We start from the raw sequence: 27,457 nt of genomic DNA on the forward strand, positions 1-27,457 counted from the left end.
CCAGCACACGCGCGTGTCTGCAAGACGCACTTATTTTCCATTAGGAACCAAAAATACAGTGCTGTGTACACACAGCTTCCTGAGAGTTAGCTAGCTAGCATCCAAAAAAATAACCACACATTGAGGAGTACATCTAGCTATCCGCTCATGACTGTACCTTGACTATATAAAGCAAGGTCAAAGGATCTTCCTGCAGAGTAGGCTCGAGCGTGGCTCATGTTTGATATTGGCGTTTCGATTCATTGACGGTAAAACTTATCGCGCCGGTACAAAGTCACGGTGCCTTTTCAGACAAACCTGCAGATATCCGAGGCGGGAAAATGACCGATAGTTTTAAAGTTGTTGACTTGTCCACACATCAGCTGTATACTATGCAGCTAAAATCAAGTTCGAAATCTGGGTTGAAACAAATGGTTGCCCTTTTGCAGTACAGTGGACCTTCGGAATTTGAACACAAGCTGTGTCAAAGTATTTTTGCTGACGGACTTCATGTAAATTGATAGTTAGCGGTGGCATAATGAACTTATGTCGGCTAAGCTTCATGTGTGTGTTTACGCTTTGACCAGAAGGTCGTGATAATAGGGAGCCTTCTTTAATTATTTTTTTTTGGGGGTGGGGGGGGGTAATTTGTTTTGTTTCTCTTTCCATTGTCCTGGAAGGAAAAATACACACAAACAACATAACGAAGAAAGAAAGAAGTAAACTGAGGAAGGAATCGTTGTTTTTTTGGTCTTCTTCCATTCAAAGGATTTCAGCTCAATTTCCATTCCATTATTATTCTTATTTTTTAAATCAACCTTCCAAGCTCCGCTGTATTTGACAAAGGCCTACTGTCACCGTCGTACGCAATAGGTCCCACCAAATTACATATTTGAAATTGTCCTGTGTCATTCACGCGTTGCTGGTGCAGCAAAAACAGGAGCTACATGTTTATTGGAGCAGCAATGTAGCAACATATGTAGTACAAAGCTTATATCAGTAGTGTCATTGGTTTGGAATTCTAGGAATACCTTCACCGAGGAAGTGAGGTCTTCCTCCTTCGACTGTCGAGCCCGATAAAGGTGCAAATCCAGGATTTGTTCCCATGCGTAATACAGCGACCTTCATGACAACATCGCTAAAAGACACAGAGATCAGATTCTATCTTACTCGCGTTCCGGTGTCGTGCGACAGCACTTTTGTGAGGCTTGGACATGTATGTGTGAATCAGAAAATAGAAATAAGAGAAAACAACTTGATGATTCAACACAAATTGGTCGGATTCCTTGAAGGAAAAAAAAAAAAATCAGCTCATTGGGATTTAGTAGGGGAACTGAACAAAAACATGATCGAATTTTATCATTTCATGAAAATAGTGTCCATCCATTAGCATGCACAAATCCCACCAGTGACATAAATTAAATGACATAAAATAACATGAATCTAGTTGCAAAAAAAAATCATGAATCTCTGGATGCATTTTGCAACAGAAATAGCAAAATACTGTCAGGATGTCTTGAAACAAATCCAAGAAACAAGTTGTATTGTTTTTTTCCCCCCAGTTTTAAATGAAACATGACTTTGAGACTGAAATCCCTCTCTCGTGAGTAAACATTACCTTCTGTACAGTGAGGTGAGGGAGGAGGTGAATGACTGACTAAGGAATTGGTGTGTAGGAATTTCAGTGACGAAAACCTAAAGGAGTCCCTTTTTGAAATTCAGGAGCTAAACTTGAATTTGTGAATGCTACCAAGTGTAGGTGTCAATCGGACTTCTGTGATTCTGGAAACAGAAACCCTCGATGATAGAAAGACTTTATAATTGGGTCATAAATGTGTTATTATTGATGGGGGGGCTAAACTATTTTCAAACATTTTGCCTCTCATGCAAACTGGTGTTAATGTATATAATCTGAGTGATTCATAAGTGTGCAATGAAGTAGTTGCAGTATTTGTAAAACGTAAATTAAATGTTATAAATGACTTTCCGCAACAAGTGTGGGCTCACTGTTTCTTAAAGTGCTGCTACCTCTCGTGGTTAGTCTGGAATCTTGACGAATGCTTCCAGGTGTGACTGGCAAAATTAGAGCCTTTTCGTCAAATATTTGGACATCGTTTTGACGACCATTTACAACAAGCAGAGGCAGAGTACAAAGGTGTCCTCACTTTTAACCTATGACCTATGACCATTTTATGAACCGTTTATGAAAACGTTAATGAGGGTACGTATCACACAAAAGTCGTACCCTAAAATCTACAATTTGCTACCGCCTTAATTAACCCCGGCGCAGTACGTTTATTATTGTGCTGACTGACGCAGTTTCTGGCGTTGATCAATGTGACCTGGAACTGCTGCAGGCACCGTTGCTTGTCCAGTGAGCGCTTTTGGCCTCCCACTGATTGGAGATGTAAACATAATCAAGATCAAAGAAAACATAGAATCATAAATTCCCGTTCTACTGTACTCTGGATGGAAAAGAGGAATTGAGTTGGTTTAAAAAAATAAAATCACACTTGGGCACCTTACGAAGAACGAAGCGATGTCGGTCCACTTTTTCTTTAGTGTGTTGGTACAATAAGAAGAAAAGAAAATGTATATATATATATATATATATATATATATATGTATGAATGTTATTTACAATGTTTGGTATGTACAGCAGAGAATCTCCCAGAGGTGTTTGTCAAGCTGCTATGGGCCACTCCTTGAAATGTCGTTCACAGCCGACTGCTCTTGATGTTTCATCACGTGCGGCGGCCATATTGCAGATTAAAACGCAACTGCTGTACAGGGAATCGCATTCGTCGCTTATGAGGATGTATACAAAAAACACACAGCGATAAAGTTGCGAAACAGTGGTGTCAAAAGAAATCAGTGACAGATAAGATGAGTGCTCATATTGAGAGATTCTCACAAAAATTAAGACTTGAAAAGGATTTGTAGAGAAAGTCAAGTGTTCAATCCACTGTCCAGACGTTCACATTTTTTTCCTTTTCTTCCAAAATATAGTTCATCCCAATGAATTTGTTGTTGAGGATTTTTTTGTTGTTGTTGTTTTATCTTACATAATCCTGTACACGTGGTGTCTGTATTAACATTGTGTGATATCCTGATCATTGGAAAGAAGAAGAGAAATAGAGAAGAAGAAGAGGAAGAGGAAGAGAAACAGAGAGGAATACAAGAAGAGAAGATGTCCAATGTGACGTCGTCCTCAGTGGAGACGTTGCACCCCGTACCTCGGCTCTCTTCTATCCCGAACCTCAATCTAAAAAAAAAACAAAAAAACCAAAAAAAAACAGAACACAAGAGAGTCACCAAAGGAATGACTAAACTCAATAAATAATCTATTGTCACAATACAGTTCTGTAATTTACCTTTCATGATTTAGTTCAGAGGACCAAATCATGTGTACTCTAGACGACCGTATTTTCCGCATTATAAGGCGCACCTAAAAGCATTCAATTTTCCCAAAAGCCGACAGTGCGCCCTGTAATCTGATGCATTTTATATTTGTTGTTAGTTACAGTCTCTTTACATTCTCCATTGAGCTGTTTACCTCTTTGTGTTCCTATGCCATCTAGTGGTGATTATTAGCAAGAACTAATTGGCACCTAAAAGGGTTCTGCCCGACATTAATTGACATGTGCATTCGCAGACACGCACTCGGAGAACTACTTTATGAGCTCTGCGCTGCCATTACGAAAGGAAAATAATACCAAAAAGCATCGTTAACTACTGACTAAACAAAGGAAGAAGGAGACGAGCAAGACTTGGAAGGATATTTAGCCCCTTGTGGACATCCACACCTTTTTGTTGAATCACTTGTCTTCATAACTTTTGTCTTTTATTTATCCTTTTATAATGCCATTTGTATTTATTGTATATTATTTATACGTTTCATGTCCGTGTTCAATACCAGGTCTCACGGCTTGCTAATGAATAAACCCCGCATTCTTATGGACTCCGTGTTGTGCTTCATGCTACATCCTGAGGGAGCTTATGGATTCATATTCTGATTTCTTGGAGGTAGTATTTTAAAAATTCTTTAAGCACTATGTCACAGCTGCAGCGGTTGTCAAGGCTCGATATAAATAAAGCTGTATTGTATTGTATTCGCTTTAGCGTAGCGCCATCTAGTGGATGCAAAACGCAACCGCAGCCACTATTGTAGGTTTTTCTATCCAGGTTTCTCACTCCCACCCTGACTGCTGGAGCAAATGTTTTGACGATTTAAAGTTCTCACCAGGCACATGACCTGTCACATTGTAAATGTCACTCGAGCTCCCTGTTAAAAGAATACACCAGATGGTGGATTTGGCGACTCTTAAGTAATTTTATTCAACATTTGCCGAGTTTTATTTTTTTTCCTCCGATCCCTGCATTGGCTCCTCTTGGTACTTGTCTACTGAGACTTCCCATGAATAGCTACCAAAAGACAAATTCACAACTTGCTCCAGTCCTTTTATCTGATTAATTTGCCATGAAATTAAACTCTTTGGCACTCAGACGATTCATTATTTTGGAGCCAGGAAAATACCTGTATTAAACGCCCTCCAGTAAGTACCCCCCAGCAACACACACACGTTCGCTTTGGCATTATGCACAGAGGGGAAATGACAAATCGCAATATCACAGTAACACCTGTTCTCACGAGAAAGTTTTTTTTTTTTTTTTTTTTTGTCAATGCACTCTAATTGGGCTGAAAACAAGAGCAACCTTAAAAAGCTTTGTTTACGAAGTGAATGTGTTTTATTGACGTTTTGATGACAACTAATTTAGTCTCGGTGTATGTTTTGTTGGCATTTCGACCTCTGTGCATGAGTTTGAATTTGACCGATGTGATTTTAACCTTTAATTTTTCATACGGCTTGCAGTGGCTATAGAAAGTAAACACACCCCTGTTAAAAACACCCATCTATAATATTATAAATTATTCATCATGCTCTCATTTCTTACCAGGTGTGTTCACTCTCTGTATCCACATTTGACATGGTGTAATTGTGTTTGGTTTTACCCCTTACTTGCACCCTGATACATTTTGTGAGTAAACGAGTGTGTGTGTGTGTGTGTGTGCATGTGCATATGATGCACGTGCAACTGACAAAGCAAAATTCCGTACTTACCCTGGACACGGCAAAATCTGAAAAGACACAAATGGAAGAACAGCGTTAGCATGTGGATTTTTTTTTTTTTGTAAAGGGGAAGAAAGTGCATATTTGTGCAAAACGCGAATACGCTTATGTAAGTGTGAGTTAAGCATCAAAGTCATTGTTTACGGCTGAATGAAGACCTTCCTTGGCTGCATGTGTCGGCTTATACGTATTTCATTTCCTCTTCAAATGCTTCCCTTTCCGTGCCGTTTTTTTTAAACATGAATCTAGTTTCATTTCCCTCGTTATTTGACTGCCGCCAGAGAGCAATTTCAATTTCGATGAATGTAAAAACTGGAGGGAAGGAAAAGGAAGTTCACACAGCTGATGAAGCAATCGGGCCATTCGGTGTGAAAAAACAAACAAACAAACAACAAAAAGCAGTCAGTGGGGTTAATCCGATAAAAACAGAAAGGCACGCCCACGCGCTGGAATATCTCCAGTTACCATGGAAACCATCAGAGATCCGTCAGAAAGGTGAGACATCTTATGTGACAATTTTGTGGAAATCTCGCAGTCTCAGCCTATGCCTCCTCTCTGCTTTACATCTCGATCCCCCATTCGTTGCCACGTCTTACGCCGTCGCGCTATTCCTGTCACTATTATGTCATGGCGTCACTCTATTTGCCTCCTCTGCAGCTGATGAACTCTCTTTCTTTTGGCGTCCTATGCGACACCTTCTGCTCTCCTCTGCCCCCGATCCCTCCTTTCATTCCTTCCTTCCAATCGTCTTCTGCTTTCGCACGGCTTAACGAGAAGGATTCAAGCATCCTGATGCAACTTTGTGCAAACTGTCAAGAGTCACGCCAAGGGAGCTTCTCCAGCTTTTGAGTGGTGTGCTGAAACTCAAACGGAAAAACCGAATTCCTTGTCGTCGTTTAGAATTTGAAAACCCACTGGAAATGCCATACTATCGGGTAAAGGCATTTCCATTCTGGAGCTGATCATAAAACAGCAACGTTTTTCCAAATGGAGTGGAACATCTCATTTTAATAAGGAGCCTTATTTTATTTAGGAGTTTTATCCTGATTTGCCAGACATTCGCATGGCGCACAGACACGAACAACCATCCGCGCTCAATCTCACACTTAAGGACAATTTAGAGCATAGGTGTCAAAGTCAAGGCCCGGGGGCCAGATCTGGCCCGCCACACTATTTTATGTGGCCCGCGAAAGCAAATCAATCATGTCAAGTTCCATGATGCTTGCTAAAGTCTGAAGCAAAATTTGAAATTGTCATATGTAATCCACAATAACAGGCATTATTCTTGATTTCTGATTGTAAAACTAGTTATTGATCAATTTGTTTTGCGCTGTGTATGTAATATGTGGACAGGATTAAACATTTATATGGTTTCTCAAAATTCATAACGGCCCTCCAAGGGAAACTACAGTGTGGCCCGCAACAGAAACGAGTTTGACAACCCTGATTTAGAGTGTTCATTCAGCCTGCCATACATGTTTTTGGAATGTGGGAGGAAACCGGAGTACCCGGAGAAAACCCACACAGCCCCAGGGAGAACATGCAAATTCCACACAGGGAGGCTGGAGCCAGGATTGAACCCACAACCTCTGCACTGTGAGGCGCTAACCACTGGACCACCGGGCGGCCCAAGTCGTGAAAATAAAAACAACAAAAAAAAAAACTACACACTCTATATTTGGGAATACAGTATATTCTACAGTGTTTAAATACAGGAAACACTTGTCTTAACCTTTGTTGTCAGTCTGCAGGTCGTCCAGGTAGAAATCATTTTGCCGGTTGCCCAGGACAAAGGCCATTAAGGAGAGGACCAGGGCGTTGAGGATGCCAATGATGGCCAACATGTAGGCCCAGCGTACTGAGCAGTCACCCAAGGAGTACTTCCCGGTATGCTCTCCACACATGTCCCGGATGACCTCGGCATCCCATCCATCAGGAAAGATCATGCAGCCCAGGACCAGACATACTCCTGAATGAGGACCAGGAGAAGGAAGAGACGGAATTAGGAGGGAAAGAAGTGTGATGGGGTAACGCAGGTGTGAACCGGTCAGTCATTTGAAAATTGTCAACAAACAAAATGTTATGCCAGGAAAGGGCCATTGGGTGCGTCGTAATTCGTATATCTGAAAGTTGTGCGGCTGGCGTGACTCTGTGCAGAATAAGCGGTATAGAATATGGATGAGTGGATGTCGTCACCGGGAAAACATGAAAACATAACTGACTTATTGAGGTTAACTTGGCCTCGGTACCCTTATACATCTTCGCTGCAGTGCTTGAGAGCGACACCTCAATCACCACTGCTCAATGGGCTGCAAGAACATTCTGCTTCTATGCTCACAACATTTCCGTGTTCGTAAGCCTAAATGCTGCTGAGGTGCAATTTTCATGCATTAGAATGCCATGAAGGAGGGCGGACAAATACAACAATAACCCTGTCAGCTTTCTCTTCTAAGTGCTCGCTGTAACTTTGCTGATGCCCCACAGTTGGCTATATGGACCAAAGTGACCAACACACCTTTGAATCCATTAATTAATCAATAAGGGGGAGCATTTGAACCTAGGGACAATTTTGAGTGTTCCCCTAACCTGCCATGCATGTTTTTGGAATGTGGGACGAAACCAGAGTACCCGGAGAAAACCCACGCAGGCACGGGAAGAACATGCAAATGCCACACAATAAGGCCGGAGCAGAAATTGAACCTGGTACCCCTGCACCGTGAGGTCGACGCGCTAACCACTGGACCACCGGGCCAACTAAAATCTATTCTCGGTTCAAACTTAAGGGTAATCAATCTAATAAAAATAGGGGAAAATGCAAATCTAAATGTGCACAACTCTACATTAACATCATCAGTCACACAACACGTATGGTGTCCTGGCTAGCCCGCCAATGTGGTATGCCAGTGATGTACACTATCTTATCTATCGGTGTGGTATTACTGTGGCAACAACTGAGACATAATAGCATCAAAATGCTAATTAAGGGTGTTTGTTAAAAATGCAATGTTGCTTTCTCTCTGCTGATCTTCAATCAAAGTCTATTCCCTGAAGTACTTTATGTTCCCACATCGTGCCACTATCGTTCAGCAGGCATCCTGTAATCATACTTCTGTCAGGAGGTGTTGCTGTTGCTGCCACTCATCCTAAATGACGTAGTCTCCCTTTGAAATATTCACCAAGTATATTTTATGGACATTGAGTCGACCAGACATTGAGTAACATGTAATAACCACGAGCTGGGTCGAATCTGACCCTCTCTTTTATGAGCAGCGCTGGTGATGTTAGCTATGAAAAAGACGTGTCGTGGCCTGAATGAAGATTGAGTGTGAAGGCTGCCATGTATGTTCACCATCTCTCAGTGGAGCCCACTGCTTTACTTACAAAGCCTCCGGCAGGCGCAGCCTGAATGCTATTTAAACAGAGCTGGTGAGAGTCGGCCATGGTCCAATCAGCTCCCTCTGTGATGCTCATTTTGATGAATGAGCATATGTGCAAAGTATGGATTACCATACTTTGGAAACCGGAGTACCCGGAAAAAAGCCACACAGTAACGGGGAGAACATGCAAACTCCACACAGGAAGGCTGAAGCCAGAATCACACCCTGCACCCATGCAATGTGAGGCAGACGTGCTAACCAGTCGACCACGATGCCACCCTCAAAATAATTCATTTAAACGAATGTTGTCTTTTTTTTTTCCAAGTCCAGCAAAGGAAGAATTTGAAATTAGTTTATTGTACCTGCCGCTGCTCATTCATGTGTATTTGGGATCATTTGAGGTAATATTAAAATATTAATATTTTAAAATCTTGGTTTGCGTGTTTTGCAACTTTAGATGCTTCTTGGTGGTAGTCTTTGTTTTGCTCTTTGTCAAGTTGATACTTGAAGATCATGCAGTTTGCGCATAAACAATTCTATCTGTTGGTTCTTACGTTCCCTCCCGCTCATAACATATTCAGTCTGTCCTACACGCTTTACGTCAACACTTGTGGTCACCCAAATCGTGAATAAAATAGGCTGCGGGGCACATAATTTCTGTATGTTGCAGTGCAATAACAAAACACAAAGACACACGACCAACTTCAAATTGAAAGAGGGATAAGCAAAATTTCTGTGAATCTTTTGATGCACGTTGAAATGATGATGCACATCAACACACCCTGAGGTGTGTTTTCTTCACATTTTGAACTGTAAGATTTAAGAGGTTTTGTAGACAACGTTCGACTTTAGAGGTTTCACTGTATTTTGGGGCTTTTTCAGACTTGAAAGTTTTGGATACAAGTGTAAAAAAAAAAAAAAATCAGAGTCCATTAGGTATGTGGTGGAGTCATGTAACATTAACGATTCCCTATGAAGACCCCCCTGCTTCACCTACACCATCCATCACAAGTCAATGGTGGGCGGTGCACTCGTGGCAACAGATGAGGGAGAATACGAGATTAGTCAGAGCAGATTCTCGAGCAGGGATACGCTCAAAGTGTGACTGCTTCCCATTCAAAATCATTGCTGTCGTAATGAGGGAATGTAATGAGAAGGGATATAATGACGGTATTACAGTAAGTAATGAGAGAAAAGAGGACCAACTCCAGCCATCATCTTGGGAAATCAGCACATTATTAGCTTCTCTTTATGACCTCCGTGCAAGATAGAAACATAGACGGGCAATGAGAAAAATCATTTACAGAGTAATGAGCATCAGGTAACATGTTTTATGGGTTTTTGATGAATGTGTGCGATATGAAAATGCTCTGGGGTCCCTCTGAGTTTTCAGAGAGCGCGAGCATGTAGTTGAAGAATCTGGAGGGAACGAGCATATCCACCCTCAGGGCAGCTGATTAACCAACGGCTTCTCTTTGTTTTTGCCAACAACCAACTTTGTGCACCTGCTGCTAAGTACTGGTGCATGCTCACACCTTAACAAACACGCACAGGCATGTCCATGCACTGCAAGGTTGAATTGTGTGCTCTTGTATGATTTACTTTGTTGCTAGTAAACTGTATTGTATTGTATTACCTTTAGTGTAGCTCCATCTGGTGGATGCATAATGCAACTGCAGCCACGATTGTAGCTTCTATTCTATGCACATCATCATGAGGTGCACCGTATATATGAAAACAGTTTTAAAATAGGCCATTCATTGAAGGTGCGCTGTATACTCCGAAGTGCCTTATGCTGCAGAAAATACGGTACGATAGTAACATAAAATAATTAGAATAAAAACTTTTAGAAATACCTGCCATCAGCATGGTGAGCAGGTACCGAGAGACATACAACACAGCTTTCTTAATCGGTTGGATCGATCGTTCGTAAAATGGGTTTGTTTTATTCTCTGACTGTACAATAGATGGAAGTTTTGCTATAAAAATACTGTTGAGATGAAATAGCCTGGTAAGAAATTATAGTGACTGGCCTTGTTATTTTGCCTCCCCACACCACATACTTAACCCGGTTAAGGACTAATAAAAGGACGGACGAAACCTACTTTCTTCCTTGCTTAATCCATCCTTTTTTAAAAAAAACTTCTCATCCTCCATTGTCCGTCCCAAAAAAGGACAGATGCACCGTTCCATCCCAGGACGGAATGCCCATCTCTGCTGTTCTTCTTTCATTTTTTTTAATTATTATTATTATTTTTTTACAGATTCTGTTTACTTCAATTTACAAAACAAAGGTAGAAGGACTAATTAGCTGCAGCAGTACACATTTCTGATGGACTAAATATGCTCAGAGCTCGCAGCTGGTCATGCAATATTACAATTCTGAGTCATACGATCACCTAACCCTACTTATATTGTAATCGACGGGGTGGATACCTGTGGGGTGTTGCCGCACCACAAAAAAACCACAAAAAAACCCTGAAATACAAATTATATACTGTATTTTCCGCACTATAAGGCACACCTAAAAGCAGCCACTATGAAACAAAGATAATACCAAAAGGATAGTTAACTACTGACCAAACAAAGGAAGAAGGAGACAAGCAAGACTTCTAAGGATATTTAACCCCTTGCAGATGTGAGTCCACGAGGTTTGTGTGCATTTCTGTTGAATCAATTGTCTTCATGACGTTTGTCTTTCATTTATTGTTTTGTAGTGCCATTTGTATTTATATGTATCATGTCCGTGACCAGTTCTCACGGCTTGCCAATGAATGAACTTTGTATTTTTATGGACTTCGTGTCATGTTTCATGGCTACATATGATCAATATTCTGATTTCTTGGACGTAGTATTTTCAAGAGCTTTGTAACAGCTGCAGTGGTTGTGAAGGCTCTATAAAAAGCTGTATTGTTTTGTATTGTATCGTATTCCCTTTAGTGTAGTTCCATCTAGTGGATGCACAATACAACCGCAGCCACAATTGTAGCTTCTATTCTATGCACCTCATAATGCAGTATGCCCTATATATGAAAATAGTTTTAAAATAGACCATTCATTGAAGGTAGGCCTTATAATCCGAAGCGCCTTATAGTGCGGAAAATACGGTATGTATTTTTTTTTCTTGGTCTATCTCTGTGCGGCCCAGTACCAGCACGCGGACCGCTGAGGTATACCACTTATACGTCAACAACTAAAATCGAAATTGAACAGCTGAAATTCCAACATATGGATTCATGTTAGTACACTGGCAAAGTGCCGGTGAGCATGACACCAAACCGTGGCAGCTAGCTGTGGTCGCATATACCTCATTCACACATTTAAAACGAATGAGAAAGAAGAGTGGCGATACATCCTTGTCCTCTATTTCCGATTCAAGTGCGTAAATGTGGGCACCAGCGAGCTAAAAATAAAATGAGAGAAAAGCCCTTTGAAGCGGACAGGGGGGGTTTCCCACTTCCTCCCCTTCCAATTTCTCAAGACGCTTCTTTCAGAACTCGGAGCCGAGAGACATCAAAGTTGTCAAGCGCGGGAATCGAACAGCAAGTGGTCGGGAAAAAAAAAACGGGGTGAGCTGGATACCCTCCGCTGCAATACACTGTCGTGTCTTTTTTCATCTCACTTCTTCGCCTCCAATCTTTTCATAAGCTGTCAGCTGTTTGGAACAGGGCTTCAAAGACGAGCCCACTAATGAGAGCATTTGAAAAAAAAGAAAAACGTTACTCAGAGTTGTGATCCAACTAGTTAAATATGCTGCACACCAATCTATTAATAGCACAAATAAGATATTTCGAGAGCTATTATGTAACAATTTTAACAGACTTTCTCTTCCACGTGGCATTCTAATTCTAGTTAAACAGCCCCAGTGATTATATAAGAGCTCTAAAAATATTTCCAGCAGACTAAATTTAAGTGGGTGTGCACATTTTTTTTTTTTTAAGAGAGCAGCTCAGAGTGCATCAATGTTTCTCCGAAGCATTCTGACTTGGTCTTCTGAGATGCTGATGTAATTCTTTAAAAACACCCATCAGTCAAAGAATGACTAACTTTGTCACAGAACTGCATCCTTTTTTTTTTAATACATTGAGACATACATGTTTAAAGGACCATGGACAATTCATAACCTGACAAGAATTTATCCATTCCGGACTTCCAAAGGTTTTTGTGCAAGAAGTTTTCGCGCAACAGTATTGTTGTGGCTATGATGAAATGTCATACTTAAGCAACCAAACAATTGGAGTTGTTCGATACCAATTTGTTTTCAAAGCAATGCCAGGATCAGTACTCAAGTCTTGACTACACGATGATATTGATACCAAAATAGCCGATACTGCGAGCAAATTTGCTTCATAAAAATTTCTGTTACACCAATGACAGATCATTTTAAAGAACAACTGTTTATTTCTGATGAAAGGCGAGAGAGTCAAGAGAATTTAAGTTCAAAATAAAACAAACAACTCACTCAGATTTAGAATTTACAATTTGTAATAAATGTGCAGAAGTGTGTTCCATTAACCTGCCATGCGTGTTTTTGGAATGTGGGAGGAAACCGGGAGTACCCGGAGAAAACCCACGCAGGCACGGGGAGAACATGCAAACACCACGCTCACCACTCGACCCCCTATTTAAAATAAGAAAACATTTATTTGCAGGGTTTATTGTTGTGTGTCAAAGCAAGAAAACAATTAGTTGGAGACCAAGCACAATCTATACAATCTTGCACCAAACCTTACAAGTTTGATTCTTCTGGTGGCCAGTCAGTGTACAGCTTTTTTTCAAATGTCGGTTGAGGGTACAGACTCCTCAGAGGTCCATAACAAATTGTTTCAAAAGCAGCATTCCTACTTTGTTGACACTGGTGGTCCAGACTCTGGAGATTGGTGAAACACTTGGATCAAATCCCGGTTGACGGTAACATTTCTCAGTGTTATGTAACAGAAGCCAAATGTTTTTTTTCAGAAGTCATTAATATAAGAACATTTGGTGGTTTGTGAGGAAACCAGACCAAAAATAATAATAATAATCTAATCAAAACTGAGCTCAGCTCAACTGAAAGAGGAGGTACTTGATTTTGTTCAGACATGTAAAGAAGCAATTAACATTTTCAAGTATTAGCCCTCACTCAGAATTGAACTGTGGCCCCCTATGGCTTGTGGAAATTCCTAGCATTGGAGCATCCGTGTGTACAGCTGCAAGTACGTGAACATAAAGACATCAACATGCCCAGGCAGTAATGCAATAAAGCTGTCTGGACTCTGCCCTCGCTTTGCTACTGTGTCTAGGCCTTGGCCTGCTGTCCTCCGTCCATCTAATGGATGGCCTCCTCACTGATACACGCGGCTTTTATTGGAGTTGGGATCGTGCGTGTGTGCGTGCAGGCGCTGTGCTGAGAGTGGCACTTTACACAATCTTACTGCCTCCAGGGTTCATTGAGTCATGTTTCACTTACGAGTAAGGTTCAGTTCAGCTTACCGTGGCACAGTTTGGGGCAATTTCCAGAGAAGATGGCAGTTTCCGTGACTGTATGTAAATATCCATCCATCCATTTTCCGAACCGCTTAATCCTCACTAGGGTCGCGGGGGGTGCTGGAGCCTATGCCAGCCGTCCTCGGGCAGTAGGCGGGGGACACCCTGAACCGGTTGCCATCCAATCGCAGGGCACACAGAGACGAACAACCAAGCGCGCTCACACTCACACCTAGTGACAATTTAGTGTGTCCAATCAGCCTGCCATGCATGTTTTTGAAACGTGGGAGGAAACCGGAGCACCCGGAGAAAACCCACGCAGGCCCGGGGAGAACATGCAAACTCCACACAGGGAGGCCGGAGCTGGAATTGAACCCGGTACCTCCGCACTGTGAAGTCGACGTGCTAACCACTGGATCGCCTTGTATGTAAATATCATGATAGAATTGCACTAGACCATGAGTGATATAACAAGGGAGAACAGCATGAAGGACATGGAAAACTTATAGTCACCAAGCACTGTGTCTGTATTTTTGTTTTGCGTGTTGCATTATTGCACAGAAGCCATCATTCTCATTCAAAGGAACTACGTCTGCCTCCACCCTCCCCCGGAAGGAAAGATGTCTTCACCCCTCCACATCCAGACTGCAAATGAGTGATGCTTGCACAAAGCCACTGCTGGCTAGCTTGTTATTTATTTCTTAAGTTATTTTGAATCAGGTGCATGAGGCAATGACATTTTATGGCTTCATTGTTGAATGGTTGCTACAGTATTAGGGCACTGTTGCTCCAGGGCTCGCCTCAAAAATGGACAGCTGTAAACAGGCATCTTTTAAGAGTGAATGGCGCTAGCGCCAAAACAATATTAGCTACTTCGGTGTTTTGTTTTTGTTTTTTTAAGTGGCTGTAACATGGATGTGGATGTGATACTTTGTAGCTTCCGAGTGTAACCCCTTCATGCCCACTGAATGGTTCAGGTCCTGATTACATGAAAAAAATAAAACCAGTAGAGCTCCGAGGTCTTCGGATTTGGATAAATTAACTACTGCCCAGAGGCGGCTGGGATAGGCTCCAGCACCCCCGGCGACCCTAGTGAGGATCAAGTGGTTCGGAAAATGGATGGATGGATAGTGGAGCCCAGAGGTCAAAGCAAACGTGGTGAAGCAGCATTTAGCTGTTGTTGCGCACCACAGGCATGTCATCAGGGCCTTTGGAGCCTTTTCTAATGGCTCAAACTATATCTGAAACATAGACTTACAACGCAAATTCACAATTTACATGAAATTGTAATAATTTATTTCCAACATCTTTTTGTCTTTACCTCATAGCATGAGTCTGAGCCGTGCAGCTTCGAGTCGTTGGTTTGTTTTTTTCTCCGGTCACTTTTCATCTCGGAGGTGTTACCATGCACACATTTCATCCAACGGCTTCACAATCTCATGTGCAGGTGTCGATCACATACGCACCATCAAAATCGCTGATTCTTCCTTTACCCAGTCAGACACACCAATAATGACCATCAATGTGTGTTTGTTTTTTCATTTACAGATTTTCATAAGAAAATTCTCCTTTCCATTATTTTCCATCGCTGTTTGTGGAGCCCATCCCTGCTTGGATATTGTCAAAGAACCGCCAGTCACCCTCACGTCTAAAATAGTTTTGTCCTTTCTCCCACCTTTCCATTCTGCCCCCTTTTTCTCTTTTGTCTTTTTTTTTTTTCTGACTGTTGCCCATGTCCTCCACTTGCCGTGGAGGATGTTGCTGGCACCCACCCCAAATCTGAAAAGAGGATTGGCATCGGTACAGAAACATCAAGTGTCATCCTGCAGGCCCAGGCATCGTTTTACTTTGAGACATGCACGGCAACTATGTGATGTCGTGAGGAATCTGTACATTCTTTCTTTTTGAGCAAGCCATCTAATTCAGAATTACAGTGGGGGACACGATCACAGAGCAACGGCGTGGAAAAGCTCTCCACATAGAATTTCAAGTCGCCGACATTGTAATCTTAACTATGACTGGACCAAGTGATATGATTCAATTGCGGTCATACATCGGCTGTTTAGAGGTTGGAAATGTTCTGTTTTTCCGTTCCATCAGGTTGATGTCGAGCTCATGGATGGACAAAAACTGAAAAGTGTTCAGGGTTGATACTAAAACAACATGAGCGATCCCTGGCTGGCTGGTCCGACAGTACGGTATAACTGAACAATACTGGAGGTTGCCGACGGTTGCCATGGTGACAACAGTGATGCCGTTCTCTTGAGGAGAAGCGCATGTCCCATTAACATGTTTTATAGTCGGAATTAAATATTGTTGCTCAATAATTGTGGCCCGGTAACTAATTTAAGGGAAAATATTGTTAATGAGGATGTTGAAAGTATCCCTGCCACAAAAATAAATGAATGAAAATACATCCATTTTATGGAAAATGTAATGAGAAGATATTTATATCTGTTGTTATGCTACTTAGAGCACATTAACAGACAGTATCTATTTCTGCTACAGTGTGCGACAGCATCTATCACGCAGACACACAGTCACACACACACTGACAAACAATGCAGAGAAGGGTCGAAAGAATCCATTAATCATATGTCAGCCTATTTTAGAACCACCCCAGTGACTTTAGAATTATTTAATAGGCGCCTGATTATTAAAACATGTACGTTTGGTTGGAAAACGCCATCCAGAAATCTCAGAGATGGTGAGAAAGAGAAGGGGGGAGGGTTATCTCCTGAGGAATCCCTCTCTTTCTCTCTCTCTCTCTCTCTCTCTTTGTACTTCTATATTTAACTCAACCACTGCGGAATATGTTGAACTGTGGGCACATTAGTTCATATACATGAGCAAGGACTGTTCTACACACACACACACACACACACACACACACACACACACACACACACTGATGGACACACATTTACTGGAGGTGTGCATGTATATATATATATATATGCGTAGGTTTTCTCCGGGTACTCCGGTTTCCTCCTGCATTCGAAAAAACATGCATGGCAGGCTGATTGAACACTCTAAATTGTCCCTAGGTGTGAGTGTGGGCGTGAATGGTTGTTTCTCTCTGTGTGCCCTGACATTTGCCGCCCAACCGGTTCAGGGTGTCCACCACCTACTGCCCGAAGACGCCTGGGATAGACTCCAGCACGCCCCGCGACCCTTGTGACAATAAGCGGATCAGAAAATGGATGGATGGATGCATATGCTGATGTACCGTATTTGTAAGTTACTTGAACTAGTATGCCTTTAAGACTGGATTGTCTGGCAAACGAGTAGCCCTGAAATTCTTGAATAAATAAAGTATTTATGAACAGCACACCATTTCATTCCAATTTGGAATTCAGTTACCATCATTTCTCACAGATGTTTCAGGAAACTGAAACAGTGAAATCCCCAAATGGAAATTAGAAAATAAGGATTATCCAGAATTTATTATTTTTGGTTTGGGATCAACTGAGACACCAAACTGAATAACTGCCAGTGTTACATAAAAGTCTGATCATATAAATGTAATGTGTGTCTTTGCGTATTTCATTTCATTTGGTTTTCTTCAAATTAAAATGGCATGGAAAAAATTGAAGCAGAGCACAAACTACAGGGCACAGAGCTACTCGGGAAGATCTAGTGACCGTGTGTGTAATAATGGGACATATGGATATGAATATTCATGTGAACATGCTCCTAAATGCCCCCCTCCCCACACACACACCTTCCCAAAATTCTACCATTTCTGATTGGGCCAAAGTTGCACAAGTCAATACCCTGTGGCATGATTGGAAAATGCTATCTTTGTAGCATTTAGCCAACATGTACGTTCAAACGTATTTGCGAGCATAGTCACATACAATTACAAACATCCATCCATTTATTTTCAACACCGCTTATCCTGGATAGTGTCGCGGAAGGGTGATGGGGCCTATCCCAGCTGACTTGGGGCCAAAGGCACACGACACCCTCAACTGGTCGTCAGTCAGTCGCAGGCCGCATATAAAGACAAACAAGCATTCACACCCACATCCGCACCGTCACTGAGTGGGAACCGATCCCACGCGGCACACTAGTCAGACAAGCGTATCGCTACACCATCAGCATTACAAATGACAAACATTAGATTCTTATTAAAGTCAATGAGCAACAATTTAAACTGTACCAATAGCAACCATCTCCAGTAGACTTGGGCCACCATGATATTTATTCTTCCAGCAACACTATACTCACTTGGCAACCTATGTCAAGATGGCGCCCGAGTAGGCAGCCGTCAGCAAGTGCTCTCATGAGCCTTGCTTTTTTTGTTGTTTTTGTGTTTGTTTTGTCACTTTGTGTTTGTTGTTACGTCGTGTGGACCTGATGTGGACTTTTTCAGCATTTTTTGGCCACGACATTCATCAAGGAGGAGACTCTGTGCTTGGTGGTTGCGCCTTCTCGGCAGCATGGGTATACCAGCACTGTTTTTGACTGGGAGGAATGTCGGCGCCATTTGACTGTCGTTGCTGGACAGTCCCGGGGCGCTTGTGTCTTGCGCCTGTAATGGGCAGCATTTTTCACAGCCCCACTTTGTTCAGCGGAGAGATCGGTGCTATTGAACGGTCTGCGGCTGGATGGATGTAAGTCTTGAGGAGCCGACGATGAGAAGAAAGGAGCGTTAGCGCGGAGCGCCGATGCGGATTTGGAACTGGGAGTCGCGGCTTGGAGTTTGAAGCGGATTACGTGGGACAGGAGAAGTGAACTAATCTCTTTTCGTCAATGGACGCTACAGCTTCGTGTTTGCTTTCAAAACTTAGCTTGTAGCAGACGTGTGCACATTTTCAGCATGACGTCTCTGATCCACTGGTGAAAGGACACTTTGATCCTCTCCTCTTTCATCTATAATTGCTTCAGACAACAAAGTGTATGCAGAAAATTGGTGAAGATTGCACGACTGTCTGTGTCCTATGTGTTGTGTTGTGTTGTGTTATTTTTGTTATTTTGACTTCAAAATAGCGCCGCGTGAGTGGTTGCCTTTCCAGCAGCTCCTATATTTTGTTGTTCTACTTCTTCCTTTCGTAACTTTGCTGCTGTGAATTGGGAATTTCTCCATTGCGAGACTAATAAAGGTTTTTCTTAACCTGCAGCCATGGCAACAAAACTGAAAAGGTAAAACCATGGGGAGTGTCTGATTTGAGTTTCGTCAGCAGCGATTTACTTTCGGCTTCATGGAGGATGACAAAACAGAGTGGCGGTTCATTTGACGGCGTAGTGACATTAAATCGGGAAAATCAATTCCTGCATCCACAGCCACATCTTCATGCGCCCTCCCTCCAAAAGGTTTTGCGGAAAACTGTTTTAATGTCTTTTAAACTGCCAACTGTACCTCTCCTATTTGGTGTCATAGCTTAGTGAAAATGCTGTGAAAAAAAAAATGAAAAAAAACAAAACGGTGGTGGCCAAAACTGTTGTTCAGTACCGCAAAGTTGATCTGTTTAAAGCAGCGTAACATAGATTTATTTCACTAAAACCTTTATGGGCGTGAATCAAGCTGCAATATCCCGGTATTCTCCTAAAACTGTCCAAAGCTAATAATTTATTCACTTATTGGGGATAGGAATGACATCAGCCACTTTCCTCCACATCAATTACACACGCGTGCGCACAGACAAATACTCGAACCGAGCGAGAGCTGACACTTCATTTCTACCAGGACAGCTCGTCCCCTGCGCCACGGCCCGTGTCCTGCTTAGTTCTGTTTAATATTGCAACAGACGAGGTCAGACGTAAAGGAGGAGATGGATGGATGGCTGAGCTGATGGATGAGAGGAGGGGCTGCAATGACTAATGGGCCACAGGCCTTCCTATAGTAGCTCATTTCTGCTGGAAGGCCCAAGAAAGAGAGTAGGAAATGAAGAAAGGCTGTGATAGAGTGATGGAGCGGAAAGGGGAATAAATGGGAGAATACAATGTGCTCTACAGGCAGAAAAGTACAGTCAACCAGTCAATCTCACAGCTTGTCCCGCTCGAGTGAATTTTTGCTCACCCCCCCAAAAAAAAGAAAACAAACTCAAAGTAACTTCACTCGAGAATATTTTGCTTGAATGGATGAAAATTCATGCCGATGCGCAAAGCGGCAGAGATCCTCACAGGCCTCGATGTCTTTTGGGAACTCTTGCCCTGCGCTTGCTCTTTTCGTGTGAGGAAGCATGCAGCGTCGTCTAGACTCTTAAATTGAACATGTGTCCATTATTTATGTTTCAGTAAAAGTAGGGAAGTCACCAATGGGAATTTCTGATCCCCGTTTAAGCCAATCTCTACCATCTTTTGTACCCCTACTTCATATCTTTAACCCATTCAGGGACAGCGGTCACTACAATGGACAACCTATCATGCGATCAGGTTACAGGTTATCATTATTGGTGTATGAAAGGGTTAAACTAACAATTGTGAATCTAAGGATGGGAAAGTTAGTATCACAGCAGCAACGCCAGCAAATATCACCAGCAAATATTCGTTTGTGACGCTGCTAGAGGAGCATGGATGTACACGGCAGGGGTATAATCATTGGATATTTGTGTTTTGGTGTTGATGTTGGGTTTTATTTTCTTTCCTCTTTTATCCATGTCATTGTTTTTATATACACAACATAGGGAAATAAAATGACCAAAATCAGGGTTACTGCATTTTGTCCATATATTTACCAGAGCACGATATCATATATGACATTGTAACATGGTGTATGTCATTTGAATGACTTCTTTCCCTCACCTAGAAAAAATAAATGATAAAAACTCAGATAGATAAGCAGTATTGATAATGGAACGGGAAACATTCAATTCTTATCAATTCCCATCCCGAAATTGTGGCTGTCTTTATAAAATTGTTGACCGGTAACGACTATTGTGCAAAAAAACCAAAAACAAATCTAAACAAGCCGATAAAATCGGGTTCTGGTTTTCCAGTTTGTTCAGTGATGAGCAGGACACTTTATCTCCGAGTGCATTAACCTTGTTTGAATTTGGTCAGTTCAGCACAGCAAGGAGCCACTGTTGGCCCACTTTCAGATTAGAGATGCCAAGACACACTGTCACTTTGCTCGGCCAAGAAGCCCAGTGATTTGGCCTTGCTTCTATTTTTCATCATCATTTTCAGTTTAACCTTTACTTGAACTATCCTAAGTTCACCGCAGTAATTCTTCAATTTTAAAGAACCGCACAACCGCAAATCTGACGCAAAGCTACATTGGAAAAGTGTGGGCGTTCGGGGCTTTTCAATCGCTTGAGCTGCCATAAAGCTGAGTTGATAATGGAATTTTCATTGGGTGAATAGCTCTCTTTCGCCCTGTGAGGTGGACTTGCATGCACAACGCCAACGTCATGATCCGCAGCAGTCGACGCGTTTGGTCTATTTGGCCTAAATTGAGGCTGCTGTCAGTTCAAATTGGCCATCAATGTATTCGCAGTAGCATAGTTGGTCAGTGGGCTGTGCCAGGGGACAAGCTGCTCCAGCCGGCAGGCCAGAGTGGAGGATTAAATGATTATCTTCAAGGTGTTCGAACAACATTAGGCCATAAGCCAAGCTTATTAGACAACATACCTCTGCCACACATCACACACGTCCACTAGAGGGACAACAAAACATTTGCAACTTTCACATACATGAACCTCATTTAAATATGAAATAGATATCATTAACCCTTTTAAAGGCGGCACGGTGGTCGACTGTTTAGCACATCCTCCTCATAGTGCAGAGGTTCAGGGTTCGATTCTGGCTCCGGCCTTCCTGTGTGGAGTTTGTATGTTCTCCCCGTGCCTGCGTGAGTTTTCTCTGGGTACTCCGGTTTCCTCCCGCATTCCAAAAACATGCACGATGGGTTAATGGAACACTCTAAATTGTCCCTAGGTGTGAGTGTGAGCCGGGATGGTTGTTCGTCTGTGTGTGAACTGTGACTGACCCAGTCATCTTCCGGCCGTAGACGGGGTATACCCTGAACTGGTTGCCAGCCAATCGCAGGGCACACATGGACCAACAACCATCCACGCTCACACTCACAACTTGGGACAATTTAGAGTGTCCTATTAACCTGTCTCGCATGTTTTTTGTAATGTGGGAGAAAAACGGAATACCCGGAGAAACCCCACACAGACACAGAAAGAACATGCAAGCTCCACACAGGAAGGCTGGAGCTGAAATCAAACCCTGCACCTCTACACTGTGAGGTGGACGTGCTAACCAATTGTTTGTTTATGTCCCCTCTGCAAAGTAAATCATTTTTCATTTCAGTTGAACTGTACATGTGATAGGTCACATACTGTAAATGATGTGGAGGGGGGGGGGGGGGTCTTGAAATGATTTATTATGGTCTTCCTCACTTTGATATGGGCAATGTGTTCCATGCTACAACAACCATGCTTCAAGTCCCATTTTCCCAAAGGTGTATTGATGATTGAAAAATTTTCGACCATAATAGTAAAGACAATCAATCTTAACCAATCCCCACTAGCCACCTTCATAAATCTAAATGGCATTTCACGTTATGATAATAGATTCGCCATTCAGCCATTTGTAAATGTCAAACTTGGCCTTCCCCCTCCCATTCCACACACATTCCTGCACGTGTCCATGGAGGTTTTCATACTTTTTTGCTCACTCTGCTCTCCAAACTGTAATCCGAACACGCCAACAAGGAGAGAAAATGTAACCTGGCCTGAGAACAGTAATCCCATCAACCTGGAATCCTTCCCCAAAATAGCAGTGCAGATCATCAAAAAAAAAATCAAATACATCCTCAATCACGGGAGGATGAATCCAAAAGTCATGATGAGATGGTAATTTACATTTCAACAATTTCACACTGCAGTGGTGCTGCTTTCTTTACGAACTGGAATATCAACGGCAGCTTCATTTGTTGTGGTGAATAATCCCACCAATGTATTCCCCACACTGTCTCCATTCAGTGGAAACAGAGATTAGAAATTTAAACAACAGCCCTTATTAACAGCTCCAAGAAGCCTTGCACGATGTCTAACATATTTCCACACATTCCTTCTTCAGTCATGTTTTTCTCCTAGAACTTTAACCATGATTTGAGTCTGTCGAGCTCCACTACGCCACCAAAAAAATATGTTTGATGCCTTTCCACTGCCCTCCATAATTATTGGCAGCCCTGGTTAACATGTGTTCTTCGGCTTCTCATAAATTCATTTTTTCTTCCTCTGAATAATATAGGACCAAATTTGAACACAAGAGGAAAAGCCAAACCTTTGTACAACCCCATCCAGTTTGTCAACAAAACAGCACGTAATCTTTTTCAAGGTTTCACAAGATGTGAGAATGCAGAAAGAGCGATCTTGGACCATCTTTCTTTGCACAGTCCCTCTAAATCCTCCAGCGGTTTCGGTCCTCTCCTCTGCACTTTCCTCCTTAGCTCAAGCCACGGCTTTTCAATGGAGTTGAGGTCTGGGGATGAGATGGCCATGGGAGGAGTTTGATTCTCTAACCGTGAACAATTTTTACAGTTTTCAGTGTGAGCGTATGCTTTTGCAATAAAAAATGATTTTGCGTTCAGGCTTTTAACACATCCGAACCAATTGCGCCAATAATTATGGATTGATCAGAAAAGCTACCGTTTGTACTGTGAAATGCAATTAATGGAAACACACTTGAAAAAGCGTGAGTTTTTTTTTTTAGGAATTGTAAAGAAAATAAGCCCCAACCCTAAAGATAACCCTTTTGTACATTTTGTGCCGCCCCACAACATGAAATGGCCATATTAATGCTTATCCAAAATTCGTAAAGCTTTGTGAACAAATATATGCACAACGATTGCCAAAACTGACATATTTGCAAGGGTTTTTTTTTATGAACAAAAGAAATGTTGGTAGTCAATGAATCATATGTATTTTCTTTTAAATTATGGTCAAACAGTGTTGTCATGTCTGCCATTCCGGCTGCGCTCTACAAAAATACTTCAAATCACTTTTGAGGGATCGGTATTGCCGTACTGCCCCAGTCTTGTTGAGAACGGGATGAAAATATATATTTTTAAAAAGCAAGCGCTGCAGAAATTACTGTATTTTAATGCCCTTTGGAACATAGTGTACAATTCAGATTTTGTGAGTGGAACTCAACAGACTCAACCTCTCCCACACTAAACCTTATCTCCGCTTTCAGAATCTATTCATCCCCAAAAAATGAATGTCTGATCTGAAAACTCTCGCTGACAGTAAGATTTGGTTCAATAAGACACTTGAAAGGGCTTTGAAATGACTACGCCACAACTGTAAAACCCCGACCAGCTTTAAGATTAGGGCAAAGTAGTACTTGTAAATTCCGTCGCGTGAGTGTCTTTTGAATGTAAGATGCCAAATTGCCTCCAGACCTTAACGTACGATTTTATACATAAGCAAATGAGCTGCTATGAATGGAAATGGCTGTAATTGGATGCTCTTTAAAAAAAAATAACATAAAAAAAAAAGCACTTAACTGTGCCATCTTTGAAACTATGACAAGTTAGAATGTGGAATGGTGGGGAGTGGAGTATAGGAGTCCCTAAATCCCGCAATCCTTTTTTGGGATTCCGAAACAAAATACACATTGCACGATCTAATTTAACAATGAAGCCACACAATGAAGCCACACCATCAAAGCCCCCCCCCCCTCCCAAATCTCTCTCCCTCCCAACCCACAAAAACAGCCTCGATGCATAATTAACATAAACGAGGCTAATTCCGTCATTAAATGTAAACGTGATCAAAGCGAGCCAGACAGCTGCGCAGATTCCACGTGCAACAAACAAAAGATGGGCTTCTCCGCGCGCGCGTTTGCGTGCGTGCGTGCGTGCGTGCGTACGCTTACCGCACAGCAGCTGCATCCAGGCGCAGGTCTTGTACACGGTGGAGGTGTTGCAGAAGAAGAAGAGTGCCATGCAGGCGATGCAGCCGATGATGAGCACCATGGAGAGCAGCACGAACACCGAGGCCGCCTTGAAGGCTCCTGACGGGATGGAGCTGAAGTCGGAGAAGCTGCCCACGCAGGTGAGCTCCCGGTTGGGCGACGGCCCGGTGCCCACACAGTAGTGGAAGAGGCCGAAGTAGCCGGCCTGCTGCGTGTTGACGCTGTCGCCGATCCAGTAGGGTTGGATGAAGACCACCACGTTGACGATGGCGAAGCAGATGGTGAAGATGGCCCACAGCACGCCGACGGCCCGCGGGTTGTAGTTGTAGTTGTAATTGCCGTGATAGATCTTGGAGGCTTCTTGGGAAGGCAACATGTTTGCTCCTCTTCTTTAAAAAAAAAAAAAAAAAAAAAAAAAAAAAATTGAAGTCTCCCTCTTTCTTTACGCCCCCCCCCCGTCCTCTGCCCCTGTCCACCTTCCCAAAAAAAGGAAATCAAACCCACGCAAAAAAAAAAGACACTTTTCACCATCCACTTAATGGCCAAGCTGGATGTGGCTATTTATCCAATATCGGCCGAGTATAACGGATAAAATGCTAGGTGGAAAAAATACAAAAATCATCGCCTACCTATAGTAGCCTACCGATGAATAATTCACCACGACAAGTGATTTAACATTGCTCGTTTTCCTTGGGGCCACGCCAAGAATGATTAAAAACAAAAATCCATTAAAAAAATTAAAAAAAAGGGGGTTGGGGGTCTTTATTTCACAGTCTTCGGCTCGATGTTATAATTTAAAGCGGTTTTCCGTGCTCCATCAGCCCCAGTAGATGTTTTCATGGTGTCCAACGAGCGTCCAAGAAGGGGGTGGATGGAAATGCTGTCCTATTTCGTCGTTTTTTTTTTGTTTTGGTTTTTTTAATTTGCCTTCCCGTGCATCCGTGGGGGTACTCCCCCACTCTGTCTCGCCTAGATGGCGACGTCAGATGTGCAAATGAAGTCGAAGGAGGGAAAATAAAAGATAGAGGAAGGAGAAAAGGGTCTCGGATGCAGGAGAGACCGAGATGAGGCGTAATCTCGAAGAAGCCCCCCCCCCCCCGCCCCCCCTCTGTCAAATTCGAGCAGTCCTTTCTTGGAAATCCACAATTCTCCACCGCCTCGACTCCATCATCATCATCATCATGTTTCTCGCCGGACAGCCTTTATCCTCAACGTCTACCCCCCTCCCCCCCGCCGCTCTCTCTCCTTTTCTTTCTTGATATTTCTCTCTCGCTCGCTCTCTCCTCCGTCCTCCTCCTGCTCTCGCTCCTCTGCGCGCACCCCGGGAAGACGCTGATGTTTGTACTGATGACAGCGAGGGGGGCGCGTTCACGTGCGCGGCCAGGGTGGGTGTGGGGGGTGGGGGGGGGACGTTTGCGTCAAAGCGCGCCGCCGCTGGTTTCATTTTGAATTAAAATTGCAGGTTGTCACGCCCACTTTGATTGGAAGGGCTTGACTTTCCAAAAATGTGAGTCAAGTGAAGTGGCGGCGACCATGTTTGCTCTTTTGCGCACCGGTGCTTCCAATGGTTGTTCGGATATGAAGACAGTTGGTGCATGCCAGTGACATCATGTGATGAAAGAATCTCTGGATTCAAGGATTCGAACACTGTATTTTATTATTATTATTTTTTGAGGCATGAAAATTTGTTGACAATGAATTTAACGTAATTAACGTGATTTGTTTTTGAATCTAACGCTCTTTTGTACTGTTTGTCCTCCTTAGGGTGGCGGATCATGGGGCCAAATTGACATTGGGCGAGAGGTGGGGTTTCTCCTGCTAACAACACAATTGAAGCGTGTAACTGAAACAGACTGCAAGGAAAGCCAGCCGCGACAAGAATAAACTCTTAAATTATTCTACCTAACATTGTATATCGCACCATATTGAGTTAAATGTCGCTCACTCAGCATCCTTTGCAGCCTGGTCGTCCCAGAAGGGTAATTTCTCTCATCTGTGGCACCTTCTCAAGGTTTGTGTGTGAGTGTGAGTGTGTGTGTGTGTGTGTGTGTTTCTTTTTTCCTTGACCTCTTATGTGTCAAGATCAGGCAATATCACGTATGTGCCAACAGTCTCCCTGACCTTCAGTATGGCTCTTTCTCTTCCTTCCTCTTTCCTTTAAAAACTGGTTAACTCCTATTTCTCTTCTTTCAACCCCACATAAAAGTACACTTATAATTACAAACGAAAACGCTACAGCCTCTCTTGCAGTAAATCGTTTTATAGAGGTTAAAATAAAACAATGTTGAAAATGGTATTCAGCTTCAAAATGCTATTGGGTTTTTTTTTGTTTTTTTGCTGCCATTTTTAGAAAGACAAAAGTAAGGGTAATTGTTTTTGGGGGTGTTTTTTTTTTGGGGGGGGGGATGTTGTTGTTGTTGTTGTTTTTTAGGAATAATACCCAGATTAATTCATTAAAAATTCCCCACAGACGGTCTCCAAAATGTTCCCGAAAGACTGTATTCTGTTTGGCTGCATGTCTGTGATTATTTTTTGTTCTTTTTTTTTTTTAATGCATACTGATTCATAAATTGGGGTAACACGTACAACAATGTGTCTTGATCTTCACAGACGACAATTGTTTCC

General features: G+C 42.5%; 1 protein-coding gene and 1 long non-coding RNA gene across 2 annotated transcripts; one reads left to right on the top strand and one right to left on the bottom strand.

Moving 5' to 3' along the window:
- Positions 1–1,273: 1,273 nt before the first annotated feature.
- On the bottom strand, positions 1,274–25,916 carry LOC147210346 (LHFPL tetraspan subfamily member 4 protein-like). The gene is made up of 4 exons (XM_086108926.1): positions 24,794–25,916; positions 6,844–7,080; positions 5,103–5,119; positions 1,274–3,244 (listed from the first exon to the last, which is right to left on the bottom strand). Exons 1-4 carry the CDS (start codon positions 25,206–25,208, stop codon positions 3,191–3,193), a joined length of 723 nt encoding a protein of 240 aa, XP_085965052.1. The 5' UTR covers positions 25,209–25,916; the 3' UTR covers positions 1,274–3,190.
- On the top strand, positions 24,665–27,128 carry LOC147210347 (uncharacterized). Its single transcript, XR_015100679.1, has 2 exons — positions 24,665–24,972; positions 26,597–27,128. It is a non-coding gene; the product is annotated as an uncharacterized LOC147210347 (long non-coding RNA).
- Positions 27,129–27,457: the final 329 nt, after the last annotated feature.

The sequence above is a fragment of the Hippocampus guttulatus genome, chromosome 1 (assembly GCF_054856545.1).
Source record: "Hippocampus guttulatus isolate MCC_2025c chromosome 1, RoL_Hgut_1.0, whole genome shotgun sequence".
NCBI lineage: Eukaryota > Metazoa > Chordata > Actinopteri > Syngnathiformes > Syngnathidae > Hippocampus > Hippocampus guttulatus.

Bases quoted from the DNA above. Each gene is read 5' to 3' on its own strand.
- LOC147210346 (XM_086108926.1), bottom strand. From the start codon at position 25,208: ATGTTGCCTTCCCAAGAAGCCTCCAAGATCTATCACGGCAATTACAAC. The intron at 7,081-24,793 runs GTAAGCGTACGC...GTCCTCATTCAG, and splicing joins CTGGATGCAGCTGCTGTGCG to GAGTATGTCTGGTCCTGGGC.